Source organism: Grampus griseus (assembly GCF_964374135.1).
Source record: "Grampus griseus genome assembly, chromosome: 2".
Classification (NCBI taxonomy): domain Eukaryota; kingdom Metazoa; phylum Chordata; class Mammalia; order Artiodactyla; family Delphinidae; genus Grampus; species Grampus griseus.
The window spans coordinates 173134663-173151216 of record NC_139018.1 but is presented as its reverse complement, the minus strand read 5'-3'; the positions used below and the strand labels follow the sequence as shown (position 1 = coordinate 173151216).

The 16554-nt window shown below is 43.0% G+C and overlaps 1 protein-coding gene across 2 annotated transcripts in view; it reads left to right on the top strand.

Annotated features, from left to right (window-relative positions):
- The window catches only part of NSUN6 (NOP2/Sun RNA methyltransferase 6), a 68180-nt gene that overhangs the window by 25159 nt on the left and 26467 nt on the right, over positions 1 to 16554 (top strand). For both annotated transcript variants that reach the window (XM_082649055.1, XM_082649054.1), the window contains 3 exons: positions 7130 to 7211; positions 10383 to 10502; positions 16171 to 16315. In XM_082649055.1, the coding sequence (XP_082505181.1) occupies positions 7130 to 7211; positions 10383 to 10502; positions 16171 to 16315 (347 nt within the window). The remainder of the gene's footprint in view (positions 1 to 7129; positions 7212 to 10382; positions 10503 to 16170; positions 16316 to 16554) is intronic.

The following is a 16554-nucleotide window of genomic DNA, read 5'->3' as shown; positions in this document are numbered from 1 at the left end:
GAGGAAATGCTTTCAGCTATTCACCATTGAGAATGTGTTAGCTGTGGGTTTGTCATATGTGGCCTTTATTATGCTGAGGTAGGTTCCCTCTATGCCCACTTTCTGGAGAGTTTTTATCGTAAATGGGTTATCATAAATTTTGTCAAAAGCTTTTTCTGCATCTATTGAGATGATCATATGGTTTTTGTTCTTCAATTTGTTAATGTGGTGTGTCACACTAATTGATTTGCAGATGTTGAAGAATCCTTGCATCCCTGGGATAAATCCCACTTGATCATGGTGTATGATCCTTTTAACGTGTTGTTGGATTTGGTTTGCTAGTATTTTGTTCAGGATTTCTTGCATGTATGTTCATTAGTGATAATTGGCCTGTAATTTTCTTTTTTTTGTGGTATCTTTGTCTGGTTTTAGTATCACGGTGACGGTGGCCTTGTGGAATGAACTTGGGAGCGTTCCTTCCTCTGCAATTTTTTGGAAGAGTTTCAGAAGGATAAGTGTTAACTCTTACGGAAATGTTTGATAGAATTTGCCTGTGAAGCCATCTGGTCCTGGCCTTTTGTTTGTTGGAAGTTTTTTAATCACAGTTTCAATTTCAGTACTTGTGATTGGTCTGTTCATATTTTCTATTTCTTCCTGGTTCAGTCCTGGGAGATTGTACCTTTATAGAAATTTGCCCATTTCTTCTAGGTTGTCTGTTTTATTGGCATATAGTTGCTTGTAGTAGTCTCTTATGATCTTTTGTATTTCTGTAGTGTCCATTGTAACTTCTCCTTTGTCATTTCTAATTTTATTGATTTGAGCCCTCTCCATCTTTTTCTTGATGAGTCTGGCCTAAGGTTTATCAGTTTTGTTTACCTTTTCAAAGAACCAGCTTTCAGTTTCATTGATCTTTCCTTTTGTTTTCTTCGTCTCTATTTCATTTATTTCTGCTCTGATCTTTATGGTTTCTTTCCTTCTGTTAACTTTGGGTTTTCTTCTTCTTTCTCTAGTTGCTTTAGGTGTATGGTTGGGTTGTTTATTTGAGATTTTTCTTGTTTCCTGAGGTAAGATTGTCCCTCTTAGAACTGCTTTTGATGTGTCCCATAGGTGTTGGATCGTTGTGCTTTTCTTTTCATTTGTCTCTAGGTAGTTTTTGATTTTCTCTCTGATTTCTTCAGTGATCCATTAGGTTGTTTAGTAACATATTGTTTAGCCTCCATGTGTTTGTGTTTTCACAGTTTTTTTTCTTGTAATTTATTTCTAATCTCATAGTGTTGTGGTCAGAAAAGATGCTTGATATGATTTCAATTTTCTTAAATTTACTGAGGCTTGATTTATGGCCCAGCATGTGGTTAATCCTGGCGATTGTTCCATGTGTCCATGAAAAGAACGTGTGTTCTGCTGCTTTCGGATGGAATGCTCTGTACATGATCAATCAGGTCCACCTGGTCTAATGTGTTATTTAAGGCCTGTGTTTATTGATTTTCTGTCTGGATGATCTGTCTGTTTGTGAAAGTGGGGTGTTAAAGTCCCCCTACTATTACTGTGTTATTGTTGAGTTCTCCTTTTATGGCTGTTAGCATTTGCCTTATATATTGTGGCGCTCCGGTGTTGCGTGAATATATATTTACAGTTGTTAAGTCTTCTTCTTGGATTGATCCCTTGATCATTATGTAGTGTCCTTTTTTGTCTCTTGTAACAGTCCTTATTTTAAAGTCTATTTTGTTTGATATGAGTATCACTACTCCAGCTTTCTTTTGATTTCCATTTGCATGGAATATCTTTTTCCATCCCCGCATATTCAGTCTGTATGTATCCCTAGATCTGAAGTGGGTCTCTTGTAGACAGCATATATATGGGTCTTGTTTTTATATTCATTCAGCCAGTCTGTGTCTTTTGGTTGGAGCTTTTATCTACTTACATTTAAGGTAATTATCGATATGTATGTTCTTATTGCCATTTTGTTAATTGTTTTGTTTTTGTAGGTCTTTTTTCTTACCTTCTTTTGTTCTTTTCTCTTGTGATTTGATGACCATCTTTAATGTTGCGTTTGGATTGCTTTTTTTGTGTGTGTGTGTGTGTATCGTAGATTTTTGGTTTGCGGTTCCCATGACTTTTATATATATATATACAAGATTGTTCTAAGTTGCTGGTCTCTTAATTTCCAGTGCATTTCTGGTATCCGGCATTTGTACTCTCCTCACGATTGCTGCTTTTGATATCATATTTATGTGTGGATGATTTCCTACCTTTATGTTTGCTTTTACTGGTGAGCTTTTCGATTAGTAATTCTCTTGTTTCTAGTTGTGGCTTTTTCTGTTCCGTCTAGAGAAGTTCCTTTAGCATTTGTTGTAAAGCTGGTTTGGTGGTGCTGAATTCTTGTAGCCAAATCTGAATGAGAGCCTTGCTGAGTAGAGTAATCTTGGCTGCAGGTTTTTCCCTTTCATCACTTTAAATATATTGTGCCACTCCCTTCTGGCCTGCAGAGTTTCTCCTGAAAAATCAGTTGATAACCTTATGGGGATTCCCTTGTATTTTATTTGTTGCTTTTCCCTTTTTACTTTTAATATTTTCTCTGCCTTTAATTTTTGGCAGTTTGATTAATATGTGTCTCGGCGTGTTCCTCCTTGGGTTTATCCTGTATGGGACTCTGTGCTTCCTGGACTTGGGTGGCTGTTTTCTTTCCCATTGTAGGGAAAGTTTCAGGTATTATCTCTTCAAATATTTTCTCAGGTCCTTTCTTTCTCTCTTCTCCTTCTGTGGCCCCTATAATGTGAATGTTGGTGTTTTTAATGTTGTCCCAGAGCTCTCTGAAACATTCTTTTTTCTGTTCCATGGCAGTGCTTTACCCCATTCTGTCTTCCAGCTCACTTATCCGTTCTTCTTCCTCATTGTTCAACTCCGTTGTTTAAATCTCTTGGCTCTTTCTTAAACATTTCTTGTATCTTCTTGGTCTGTGTCACCATTCTTTTTCCGAGATCTTGTATCTTTACTGTCACTACTATGAATTCTTTTCCTGTCTCCACTTCACTTAGTTGTTCTTCTGGTGTTTTATCTCGTTCCTTTGTCTGGAACATATTCGTCTGCTGTCTCATTTTGTGTAACCCTGTGTTTGCAGTCCCACAGGTTGCAGGATTGTAGTTCCTCTTGGTGTGTGCCACCTTGTGGGTGCAGCCCGTCTAAGAGGCTTGTGCAGGCTTCCTGGTGGGAGGGACTGGTGGCTGCCCACTGGTGGGTGGAGCTGGGTTGTGGTGGGTGGGGCATGTCAAGTGTTGTGTTTAGAGGTGGCTGTGGATTCAGGAAGACTTTAAACAGTCTGTCTGCAGATAGGTGGGGCTGTATTCCCACCCTGTTTGTTTTTTGGCCTGAGGAATCCCAGTACTATATCCTAAGGGCTGTTGGGTGGGGTCAGATCTTGGCTTCAAAATGGTGGCCTCCAGGACAGCTCATGCCATTGAGTGCTCCCCAGTACCTCTGCCACCAGTGTCCTTGTCCCCACAGTGAGCCGCAGTTGCCCCCTCCCTCCCCAGGAGACCCTCCAAGACCAGCAGGTAGGTCTGGCCCAGGCTCCTATGAAGTCACCTCTTTTTCCCTTGGGTCCTGGTGTGCATGAGACCTTGTGTGCGACCTCCAAGAGTGGCGTTCCTGTTTCCCTCAGTCCTGTGGAGTTCCTGTGATCAAGCCCCACTGGCCTTCAAAGCCAAATACTCTGGCTTCTCCTCCTCTTGATGCCAGACCCCCAGACTGGGGAGCCTGACATGGGGTTCAGAACTCTCACTCCTGTGGTAGAACCTCTGTGATATAATTATTTTCCATTTTCTGTGTCACCCACCCAGCGGGTACGGGATTTGATTGTATCATGAACGTGCCCCTCCTGCTGTCGCGCTGTGGCTTCTTCTTTGTCTTTGGAAGTGGTATATCTTTACTGGTAGGTTCTGGCCCTTTTTTGTTGATGGTTGTTCAGCAGTTAGTTGTGATTTTGATGTTTTCATGAGAGAAGGTGAGCTCTGGTCCTACTGCTTCTCCATCTTGTTAGGAAACCAAGAAACTGTTGATTGTTAAACTCAGCATTCAGGTAGGCCATTATGATTTTTTTCTCTGCCTATGTGAGAAAAAGTGTGCTTCCACAGCAAAGAAATGTGGCATTTAGACACTGTTTATTATTTATATTCTTTTAAAACTTAGGACCAACTCTTTTAACAGTACATTTGTACAGTCAGTGAATTTGTGCCCTTTGGTTTCTTGAATGCCAGCTGAGTTGAATCATTAGTAGACTCAGAGATAGATTAGTTTACTAACAGATTGTTCATCCTATGGGGTGTTATATTTCACATTATTATGTGGAGATATATGGTACAGAAATAGTTTCAAAGGAAACATGTCAGCCCATACCTGAACAATAACTGGCTTAAATTATTTTGTCACGTTACTTTAAATTAAATACTGTACAGATGGATACTCTTGTGCTGTTAGGCGTGGTCAGAGGGAGATAGTGCAAGGGGAGCCAGAGCTTGAAGCACTGGTGGGAACTGGGTTAGGAAGGCAGGTGTATAAGTGTTCGTTTCAGTATTTTGCAGAGGACTGGAGCCCTGCAGGATAGAGTCACTTGAGCGATGATTCAAGGCATTCAGTAGTGGGTCTAGATGCTTGCACTGGGGGCAAGGTGTTGATCAAGGTAAGTGCCCCAGTTGTCTCAACAAAGGACTGACTTTTGAACGTGAGGCAGTGATTTTCGTAAGTTTCTTTTGTGTATTTTCTGCTCAGGGGCAAGAACTATTTAAGAAGTGGTTTGATTCGACCCTGACTGGAGCAAGGACGAGGCTTAACTCTGATGAAAGGTGCAGATTTGGAGATACCAAGTGTTGCACAGATGAGTGAGGGTAAAAGGCATGGGAAGAAGAAGGAGGAGTTAACATTGGTAGTCAGACCCACTGCAGTGACAGTCCACAAATGCCTGCAGAAATTATTTCACTCTTAAGGGTCAGCATAAACTTACTCTGCTGTGGCATAATAAGAAATACATAAATAATTGGATCTAGGTCCCGGGTTGCTGGCATACAGCTCCCAAAGCCCTTGGGATCTCAGGAGCGGTAAGAGTGCCTCTGTACCCCCGCCCGGCAGCTTCAGGACGGGGCTGTTGGCCGGAGCAGCCAAGCACGTGATCAGAGGGTGGCACGTGTGCCTCATCCCAGGCCTCCGGGAAAGAGAGAGGGCATGGAGACTGAGCTAGCCACCAGTGCCCGTGATGTAATCAGTCATGCCCATGTGATGAAACCTCCCTAAAAGCCACTGAACGAGGGGCTTGGACAGCTTCCAGGTTGGTGAACACATCTAGGTTCTGGGAGGGTGGTGTATCCATGCCCCCTCTCACGCCTTGCCCGACGCATCCCTTCTGTTTGGCTGTTTCCTCAGTTGTATCCTTCATAGTAAACTGGTGACCGCAAGTGAAGTCATCAGTTTTTGTTTCTGTTTTTGTTTTTTTACAGAAAAGTAAGTCAAACTTATTTAATGAAAAACTAGAATTAATAAAAATTAGCAAATACACACACACAAAATATACGCACACAGCAGCACTGTGTATTGACTCACATAGGGGAAAAGCAGTGAGCCAAGACCTCTCAACATGGCTTGTCAGTTAAAGAAAAAAATACCCAAACACACACACACGCATGCGCACACAAAAAAACAGAACAGAAAACAAGAACCCAATATTTTTCAGCAGTACACTCAATCTACAACCAACACAAATTCAGAATTATTTTACAATGCTTCCTTTCTTAATACAAAAGACGCCCATCTTGGGTGTGTATATATATATATATATATATATATTTTTTTTTTTCAGTGGTTTACTGTTGACTTATTTTTAAATATATTAGTGTTACTACATGTGACTGTTTCCCGTATTTAATAGCCTTTCCTTTTATTTACCTTCATGTGCCCCAAGCTTCCGGTTGGTAGGCAGACAGGTAAATTGTTTTCCTGAGTTCTGTGAGTTATCCTGGTGAATTGTCGAAGCTGAGGAGGGAGTCTAGGAGCCTCCAAATTCATAGGCAGTCAGTCACAAGGCCAGGTCGCAGCCTGGGAGGTGCAGCTGGCACCTGGAGCGGGGCCAGTCTTGTTGAACCTGTGGATTCTGATGATGACCCCAGGCAGTCTGTCAGAAGTTAAGTGAATTGTGGGACACCCACTTGGTGTCCAGAGAGGTGGAGAGTTGGTGGGTGAGAGAGAAGCCCACACGTGTGGTGTCAGAAGTGTTGTGAGTACGTCACGTAGGGTACACACGTCTGTGTAGGTGCTTCTTTGCCACGGTCAGTTCATAAACTCCGAACTTACCTACGTGCTGTGTCTGCGGGCCCCGTTCTCCTTTCCGTGCCCCTGTAATCCCTGAACAGCACGTTGACTTTCCCGTCTTCTCGCTCGCTCTCGTGGCCTGTGCAGCTGGCCACGCTTGGCTTTTCTCTAACAGTGTGCTTGTGTACCTCCTGTCCCCTTGGACAGCCTCTCTGACTGCGAGGTTTGTCTCAGTGGATCCCCATCCACCAGGCCATCCTGGGCCCTGGCCCTTCCTGCTCCGATCAGGTCCACTGCCACTCACAGTTGGGGACAGAGGTGGCAGAGGTCATCCTGTGGATGGTGTCAGTACTGGGCAGTTACTCCCTAACGAGATGAGAGGGAAGCAGTGTGGCACGTTTGTCATGGCTTATCACCAGCATGATTCTTAACATATGTTTTTATTTTTCATACAAGTACTGAGCATAGTGCCTGGCAAACTGAAGGGATCACAAAATGTTTGTTGAATTGAAAGGCTCATCACAGTTACCAGAAAGATGAGAATGCATCAGTGAATAAAGACTCAGATGGTCTTCACTTTTTAGTCCGTGCAGATCTCTAAAGGAATGCAGTGGTGCTCAAATGAAAATTTATGTGACTTTATCCTTTTTAGTGCTTCCAGGGCCTACTCTACTGTGGGTAAAAATCCAGAAACACTTCACGGGAATACTTTAAAGTATTTTGGTGTTGAGTAAAAAAGGTTTTAAAAAGGCATAACATCTTATATTTGACTTGTTACTTGCGTATATTCTTAGAAATGGAGATTGTGTAGATCGTCTAATTCATACTGAGTAATGTTAGATTTCCTGTTTTTCAGAGGCATTGGCGTAAGAATGACAGACCCAGTGTATCTGAGCCCCTCATTTGACAACGTACTGCCTAGCTACTTATTTTTACAAGTAAGTATTTGTAAAAGCAAAATACTTAGTGACACTGAAATATACTTCGGCGAATTATTTGAAACCTAAGGGTTTGTTTTTTCGCTTCTATTAACTTTTTTTTTTTGCAGTGTATTTCTGTTTTCTGATCTACCTTTGGTTAAGTAGTAAGGAAAAGCTTAGTAAGCACTTTCTCTTTTTCTCAAGTGATGAACTACCTTTTCTCCCTTCATTTGCCCAGCGGTGCTTATCGTAGGATAATAAGCACAGTACGTAGGGTGAGAAGGCGTGCGCAGGGTGCTGCCGCGACTCCGGCTCACCCTTAGGAAAGGAAAGGCTCCACCGTGTGAGACGGCGGGGTCTGTGTCATTTCTTTCGGGCACCAGTTCTGAGCTGTAGTTTGAGAGCTTCTTCCTGAATGTGCTTTCCTTCCTCTTTCCTACCCTCAAGTTTAATAAATATGGTTGTACTTTTCTAATTATAAAATGTCTAACTGCTGTAAAAAAAAAAAAAACAACCTACTTAGTGTAGCTTATTGTAATGATTGCTTTCCATTTCCACTATTAACCCCTAAATAAAGCATGCATTTGCTATACATGTAAGTGTTCCATGTGTAAGTCTGAGTGAGATTCACACGGTTTACTACTAGCAGATTTTGGTCAGATGGTTATCGATTGCTGTGATATAACAAGTAATTTATTTTCCCTTGTCCAGTTTATGATGTACTTTCATGTACATTAGCTCATATGATTTGTTACAGTCTGCTTGTTAGGTGGCATTTTTATTATTTTATTATTATTACCAATGTAACATGAAGATACTGAAGGCCGGATCTGGTCAGGTTCTTGAATAAGGTCGCACAATGGGTAGGTAGTAGCATCTGTACCCTAACTTAAGCGTAGATGACATTTGCTTTCTACTCTGATTAGTATGTAACCAAAAGTCATTTTATAAATCCAGAGGTTAATTCTGGGGTGAACAAATAGAAAAACAGATTTACATTTGTCCTCTGATTCTACATTAGTGATGATGTAAGCCGTTAGGATGCATAACCTAATATAAAGTCATACACGGTTACGTAGAATCTTCAGTAGTCTCTGCCAGCCTTTTTTATTACTTTCTATCTTTTATTTAATTTTTATTTTTAAATTTTTTTTAGAGAAACAGTTCCCAAGAGTGCTTTTCTTCTTTTTTTTTAATTAATTTATTTTATTTATTATTTATCTTTGGCTGTGTCGGGTCTTTCTTGCTGCACACGGGCTTTCTCTAGTTGCGGTGAGCAGGGGGGCTACCGTTCGTTGCGGTGCCCGGGCTTCTCACTGCGTGGCTTCTCCTGTTGAGGAGCTCGGGCTCTAGAGCACAGGCTCCGTAGTTGTGGTGCACAGGCTTAGCTGCTCCGTGGCATGTGGGATTTTCCCAGACCAGGGCTCGAACCTGTGTCCCCTACATTGACAGGCGGATTCTTAACCACTGCGCCACTAGGGCAGTCCTGCCAGCCTTTTAAAAAGTGTGGTGTTGTGCTGGGCTCTTTGAATATATTATCACAAGCCTGCACTGGCTGTAACTGAAGAACACTGATACCAGTTCTTGACTTGTGAAGATGAGGTAGTTCATAGGGTGATTGGCTGAATACCTTGTAAGCCCCAGAGTTAGGCAACTAATACTTTGTCCATTCTGTGCGATTATTGAAGGTACTTTACAGAGAGGTAGAGTTATATACTTGGGAAAATCCCTGGTGAAATTTGTGGGTTTTTTTTTTTTTTTGATGCCTCTTGCCTTGGCCTTTCTCTGGAAACCATTATCCCCAGATCTGTACTGTTACTTGTTTGCAACAGCTAACGTGGAAGCTTCACATTGTGGGTTCCTTGTTGAGGAGAGGAGGTTGTAAAGGGCTGGTGATAATTGATTATTTCTCATGTAGCAGTTGAAGTTACACAAGGATGTACTTTATAAAGTTAATTGGAGTGTCGCACACAATCATTAAAATTACGAATGTGCAGTATTATTTGGTTTTTCAAAACCACAAAGGAAACTTCTGATTTGTCTGACCACAATCCACAGAACTGTAGAAACGCCTTTGATGTCTTTCACGATTGAAATGATTGACAGTGAAAGGTTTAATACTTAAATATTTACAACAGCTGTTTTCAGTTATATTCTAGTTGCATTCTAGGTTATCTGGAATCAAAAGTGGTGCTCCAAAGTTGATCTTTTCATTGCCTGGTTTCTTGGAAATAATTGATTTAAAAGCCAGATGAGGTTGGATAATCTGAGAGCTTTAAATACATGCTGCTGCCTGGACTCTACCACGTGTATGGGCTTTAGTTGGTCTGGCTGGGGTGGGGCCTGGGTCAGGATGCTGAAAAGCTCTCCCAGGTGGTTCTAGTTTGCAGCTAAGGTTGAGAATGGCTGTAGCAGTAGCAAGGTTGCACAGCTAGCTGCATGTTAGAAGCACCTGGGGAGATCTTAAAAACACTGATGTCTGGCCCTATTGCCAGAAATTCTGATTTAACTATTCTAGATGACTGCGCATTAAAAACAACAAAAGACAGAACTCACCAGGTGATTCTGTCGTGCAGCCAGGATTGAGAAATACTGTAGAGAAAGGTAGTAGATGAAATTGTTTTAGGGAAACTTTGTCATCATTTAAATATTTAATGAAGCCTCTTCACTGGGACTATTTCATGCTTTCAACTGATTGCATACCAGAAGGTTCTTAACGTATTACGTTGGATTGGAAATTGCTGTCGTCTTTGGCCATTACATTAACATTATCTTTGTTAGGAGTGAAGCATCACTATCATCTCTAGATGGAGAACCACTGAATCATCAGTGGCCACATATGTGTTTTAGTGTCTTTATTTATCTTATTTTTTTTTTTGCGGCACGCGGGCCTCTCACTGTTGTGGCCCCTCCCGCTGCGGAGCACAGGCTCCGGACGCGCAGGCTCAGCGGCCATGGCTCACGGGCCCAGCCGCTCCGCGGCATGTGGGATCTTCCCGGATTGGGGCACGAATCCGTATCCCCTGCATCGGCAGGCAGACTCTCAACCACTGCGCCACCGGGAAAGCCCTTTTAGTGTCTTTATATTAGAGTTCAGTTTTTAATGTGTCGTGTCTTTACGTCCTCTGATTCTGAAACTTAAAATGATCTTGAGTCACTGATAACAAATTAGTTTTTTTTTCCTTATAGAATTTGCCGTCTGCTGTAGTAAGTCATGTTCTGGATCCTCAGCCTGGAGAGAAGATTCTAGATTTGTGTGCGGCCCCCGGAGGCAAAACAACACACATTGCAGCGCTGATGCATGATCAGGTGAGGCCGTCTTCGTGCAGAGCTGCTCTTGATACACTGCATGTCTCAGTGATGGAGGTGGAAGTATGTGTGACTTACGGAACATTGTACAGACATTCATAATCTGGTCGATTTCAATTCAACCAAAGAGAAGACCGCTCAGTGATGTCATTCATCACATATTAAGTTCAGTAGACCATTGTCATTTGTGAAGACTATCTCAAGACCTTCTTGAATCCCAGATTTGCCTAATACATTTATGGAATAGAATTTTTCCCTCAAATGATTAAGTCTAAATGAAACATTTAAGAGATCTTTTCATGTTCTTAATTACAGGACTTGACACTTTTTAAACTATTCAAATAAATTCTACCACTGAAAGTTAACTTGGCAGCCCATTATTAAAGTGTCCAAATATATATTGTTGATATATATGCAAATATAAAGATGATAATAAACATATTGGGTTGGCCAAAATGTTTGTTCGGGTTTCTCCGTAAGATGTTTTTGGCCAACAGAATACATGCACACGTACTGAACGTCTACATGTGTCTGTGTTCTTCTTGCCTTGGGGTTCATAAAAAGCATGATTTGGCTTAATTAGTAAAGCCTGCTTCATTGTCACAAAAGAGAAGTCTGTCCTTGGATAACTTTAGCTCAAATGTTACTGCTTTTCCTATGTATGCATATTTGCCGATGTGTTTTCTTGCATCGTGCGCTAGTTTTATCTGTGTTCAAAGCTGTGTGGCCTTGTAACCACTCTGTGCTTCAAATGAGATTCTTCAGCTTGAGAAGGATATGGCCAGTTGATGCTATCTTTCCCGTTTGTTTCAAATTCTGTAAAACCAAATGGTTCCTAAAATGTTTGCACATGCTAGTAGCTTCACCTACAGTATATTTCTTGATCTGGAGTCAGATTTTAATTGATGGACTGATTAAAAAAATATTGATTTATTCTTACTGTGTGCCAAGTACTGGCGTACAGCAATAAACCATAGTGACCACAGTTTCCTTCTTCATGGAGCTTACGTTGCAGTAAAAGGACACAGATGAGAAACAAATGAGTGAGTAAAAGATAAGGCATATATAACTGTGGGAGGGGTATGGGATTGGGAACACTGGGGAAGGGAGAGTGAGTTTGCAGTGGGTGGCAAGGGAGAAGCCCACTGGGAAGGTGGCATTTAGGGAAGACTTACAGGTGGGAAGAATGTACCAGCGAGAGGAGACGTAAGTGCAAACGCTCAGGCTGGACGTTGCCCGACTTGCTGGGGAAACCAGGGTCGGGGGAGGGACCGTGGTAGTTTTGCGGCATAGAATAAGTGAGGAGCAGGGTGGGGGTGGGGGCCGGGGCATGGGCGGAGCAGCTTAGCAGGCTCTTCCGGGACTTCACGTCCGCTCCAGCGATGGGACGTCCTTGGAGGTTTGGGGCAGAAGAGCGACATAAGCTTGCGTGCTCCTTATCTTGCCCGCGGCGTTGCAGACAGGCTGCAAGAGGGCAGCGGCGGAAGCAGAGAGACCGCTTAGGAGACAGCAGTTCAGGGGCGTCATGGAGGTGGTAAGAAGTTGGTCGGATTCTGGGTGTGTTTCGAAGCTGGGGCTGTTAACAAAGAGTTGTTGGTGGATTGGACGTGGGTTGTGAAAATGAGAGCCCAGCGCAGCGTGACTCCTTGGGTGTTTGGCCAGAGGACCTGGAAGGATGGAGCAGCCGGGTCGGGAGGGGCACGTTTTGCAGGGAGAGATCAGCCGTTTAGTTTGGGTTATACTGCAGTGCGGTCCCATTAGACAGCCAGGAGGTGGCGTGGAGCAGGCAGTGGGGTAGTTGAGTCCAGGGTGCAGGAGAGAGGTCGGGACTGGAAATGGAGGTCTGGAAGTCATCAACACGTGGATAAAACATGCGAGGCCGTGAGGCTGATGCGGGCGGGAGAAGTAGGGGAGGCCGGAAGGCGAGCCTTGGGGCTGCGGTGCGCCGACGCTCGGGGCTCGGGGAACCAGGAGGAACGGCCACCGATGCGGCAGGCCCACAGAGGCCCGTGATGCCCTGGGTGCCGCGCCAGGAAGGGGTCGAAAGGGGACGGAGCAAGCAGCTGGGTGAAACGTCCCGGCGGGGCCAGTGAGGTGAGGCCCGAGAACCCCCTCCCCGTGGACTCATCACCTCGTGGGTGATGGCGGTGAGTGGAAACGCCTGCTTGGATGGAAAATGAGAGGAAGCGAAGAAAGTGAATCAGGACAACTCCTTTGCGGGGGCAGGGCACGTTTTTACCGGAGGGCAGAGAAATGGGGCAGCGCTTGGAGGGTGGACTCAGGGAGCCCTTCTTTAAAGATGAGGGAAATAGCAGTGCATGCTGATGGAGAAGAGCGATTAGAAGGGGAAATTGGTTACCCCCGAGGGAACGGGAAAATGGCTGGAACAGGATCTTGGGGTAGGTGAAATGGGACAGGATTTGATGCACAGTGGCTTTAGATGGTGGCATGAGATGGTTTATCCGTGGAAGTAGGAGGTAGGGCCGAGGCTATGGGCAGAGGTGTTGGTGGACTGGTACACGTGGTGGGAGACTGGGAGTTGGCTTCTGGTGGTTCCAGTTTTCTCTGAAAAGGAAGCAGGGTCTTCAGAGGGGAATGGGGATGGGGAAGGGGAAGGGCAAGGCAGGGGGTCAGGGATTTGAGAAGACAGGAAGTGTCGATCTAGGATAAGGAGTGAGAATGGCCTACGGATGCGTCATGAGAATTCAGTTGTGCGCCAGGGCCCCATGAGTACGGCAGTCATGGATTTAGAGTGAGATGAGTTGGGCTAGTGATGTGCTCTTTGGCTGCGTCGGAGGGATAGACAGGAGGTTGGTGAAGGCCTGGGTTTAATCACAGCTGAGCTTTTGTCCCTTGGATGTGCGAGAAACAGACGCACGTGAGTTGAGGATGTATATAAGGGAGTGTATGTAACGTGCCGTAGAATCTCAGCTGGGGAAGAGCAGAGCAAGGACACAAGAACAGTGAGGGCCGTGTGTCCGTTGTCACTTTTCTAATTTAGCTCAGATTTATACAGCAGTAAAAATGCTTATGTGCCTAGGAAACTCAGCGGTTTTCTTCCTAGTACTAATTTATAGATAAGAAACAATTACCTACTGAGGTAAGACTTTCTGGCATGGAAACCTCCATGAGGCTGATTTAGCAAAAGCCTTTCTGCTCCAGCTAATTTGCCTGATAAAAGATACAGTATTTCCCACTCTCGCAAGTGCCAGATGTTGGACTTTTATCAGGTGATACGTTTTTGATCTATATTTGATGACGCTTAGGACTGTCAAGGGATTTACAAGCAATCTTGCACAGAAAATAGTTGGAAATTGTACTGTGTCAAGGATGAAATTATAACTTTTCCCTTTCGTTAGTGTAGATAACTTTAATTGTCCGAAGACTTCTGATGAAAGTTGTCATTTCTTACACATTCATATTTGACACTATTAGAATTTCTGAAACATTCACAGTGTCACAAACGGGGATAAAAATATATAAATACAACATTTTATATTTTCAGTAAATACGCTGAAGGCCTAACCCTGTCCCCTCTGCACCATAAACGTGCGCGTGTAAAACCATACGCTGTGTGCTCTTCGCACGTACATAGACACTTGCGGTAGCACCAATATAACCTCAATGAGCAGCCTTCAATCTAAGAAAGATCTCCAACAGAAAAAGGTATTTGTCGTTTAAATATCGTGGAATTGATATCCGTGGTTCATTAGAGGAGATACACTTGCCTATTGACTTACACTACTCTTTGTCAAAAAAGAATTTAAGGTGGTAACAGTGAAAAAAAAAAAAAAAAACTCTTTAGGGAAGAAAATGCATTAAATACCACCAGTGTGTAAAATGAACACAGAACAGAAGGGTTCATTTTATGGAATTGTGGTATTTAATGCAAATCATTTTTCAGTTTTCCTGAAAGCTCAAATGTAAAGATTATATGCTCTGAGGAAGTGATAATTATCCCCCTCACTTACGGTATGATATTTATTGTGTTTGCTTAAAAGTATATTCACTCAGAGGTATTTTCTGCTCTCCAGTAAGAAGTCTTTCCAAAGAGAGGCTGGGTATTAGAGGTGTGTGCATTCTCTGCTGGTTTTATAACGCGGTGTGAAAACAACCACACAGCCTCGGTGGCACTGCATCCCCTCCGGAGTCTGGGATTCAGTCGATGGCCGCCAGCCTGACTGTGGCACCTGGTCCCTGTGGGTTGGCCGGAGTTTCTCATGGCCTTGGCTGGGCTCACTCACTTGGGTTAGGCTGAGGTCGGCTCAGCTGAGGCCACTGGAATGTCTTGCCTCTGGTCCCTGCATCTCTTGCCCTCCTGTGGGACTAGGGCACTAGCACAGCAGAGCGCAGTAGCTGAGGGTCAGCAGTGGCAGAGGACAAAGCAGAGCAAGGCCAGCGTTCTGCATCTCTCCTTGCATCACTCCTACTGTCATCCCATCAGCCAGTGCAAACCAGGTGGCCGAGTCCGACTCGGACCAGCCGGGTGTTGCAAGGTCAACGGCAGAGGGTGGGGATACATGGAGACTTGAAGAGTTGGGGCCATTTAGGCAATCTCGCAGCGGGCCAGCACCCAGGAACCTGAACAGAAATATTTGAGCCAGAATTGAATCCCAGATTTTGTTAATACTTTCATTTTGTCATTGTTGATTTTTTTTGTTTGTAGTTAAGCAGAATTTTGTATAAGTGAGGCTTCCAGTCTTGTACTTTTGTAAGAGCAACCTTCGGCCAGTGCAGTTTCTCCTTCACTGTAGTTGCAGTGGAACCTTATTCTGGTGGGTTTTGCCTACTTTTCCAGTTCAGCTCACTCGAAATGGTTTCCCCGTCCGTCGAGGTATTAACTGGAACTATGCCGGCCGCTAAACTTAGTGTCACATTCAAGAACACAATCAGCAAATCTTCAGTATTGTAGTCTATGCAGTCAATGCGTATGTCACAACAAGGAGGAACAAAAGCAAAAAAAAAAATACACTGAAACGTTTACATCACCATCTCTGCAGAACATTTCATAGTATGTTTTAAAATACCATGTGACTATCACAACTCATTCACAAAACTGTAGCCTCTTGTCTTTATTGACTTTGACTTAATCGAAGTGTTCCCATGTAAAATTATTTTTGAACTACTACCACTGCAGAACATTTGCTGTGATATACAGGCTTCTATTTTTCTGTCTTTAGTTGTCAGAATTCACGTGAATTTTGTTACATGTATGTATCTCAGAAAGTATTGGGATGAGGATTGATTTTTTACAAGTAACATTCATCTGTATCTCAGAGGACCAGAAGGCAGATGTCTCAGAACGTTAGTTGATGCTCTTCCAGAGGTGAGCAAGGCACATCAAATTGGCGATTTTTTAATATTTATCTCAAATGGGTATTCTAAAGTTTCTTTAGAAGATTGCAAACGCTGCTTTTGCTTTTGAGTTTTGCGGATTAAAAGTAGATGGGTATTATAAGAAAATTATCTGGCAAGATTGGGTTCTTTAAAAGGTAAGACTTAAGTATTGGATGTAAATTTGATATTCATTTGGATGATGACTTCAGCTTTAAAACTAGGGATAGGAGGAAAGTGGGGAAGACTGTAATTGTCCGTTTTTCTCATTATTAATAACTTTCATGACTGCTTTGGATTTTCACTTTTTTATGTGTTTGTTTTGTTTTTTTAGGGAGAAGTGATAGCACTGGATAAAATATCCAACAAAGTAGAAAAAATAAAGCAGAATGCGTTATTGTTAGGGCTAAATTCCATCAGGGCATTTTGCTTCGATGGAACAAAGGCCCTTAAACTTGATATGGTTAAGGACACAGATGGTGAGTTAAATTTTATCTTTTCAAGGCTTTTATAATTGGCTTTACAAACAGATTGTCAGATTTTGCTACCTATGTTCTAGCCCCTAAATATCCATAGGGCCTTGGCATGGATCTAAGGTATTTTGCTGTAATAGATGTCTTCTTGCTTTTCATCTCATCTTTGAATATCAAGTTTTTAATACAGAATCAAACCTCCAAGACTTGGTCAAACTCTTTGTTCTTAACCTATTTATTTTTTT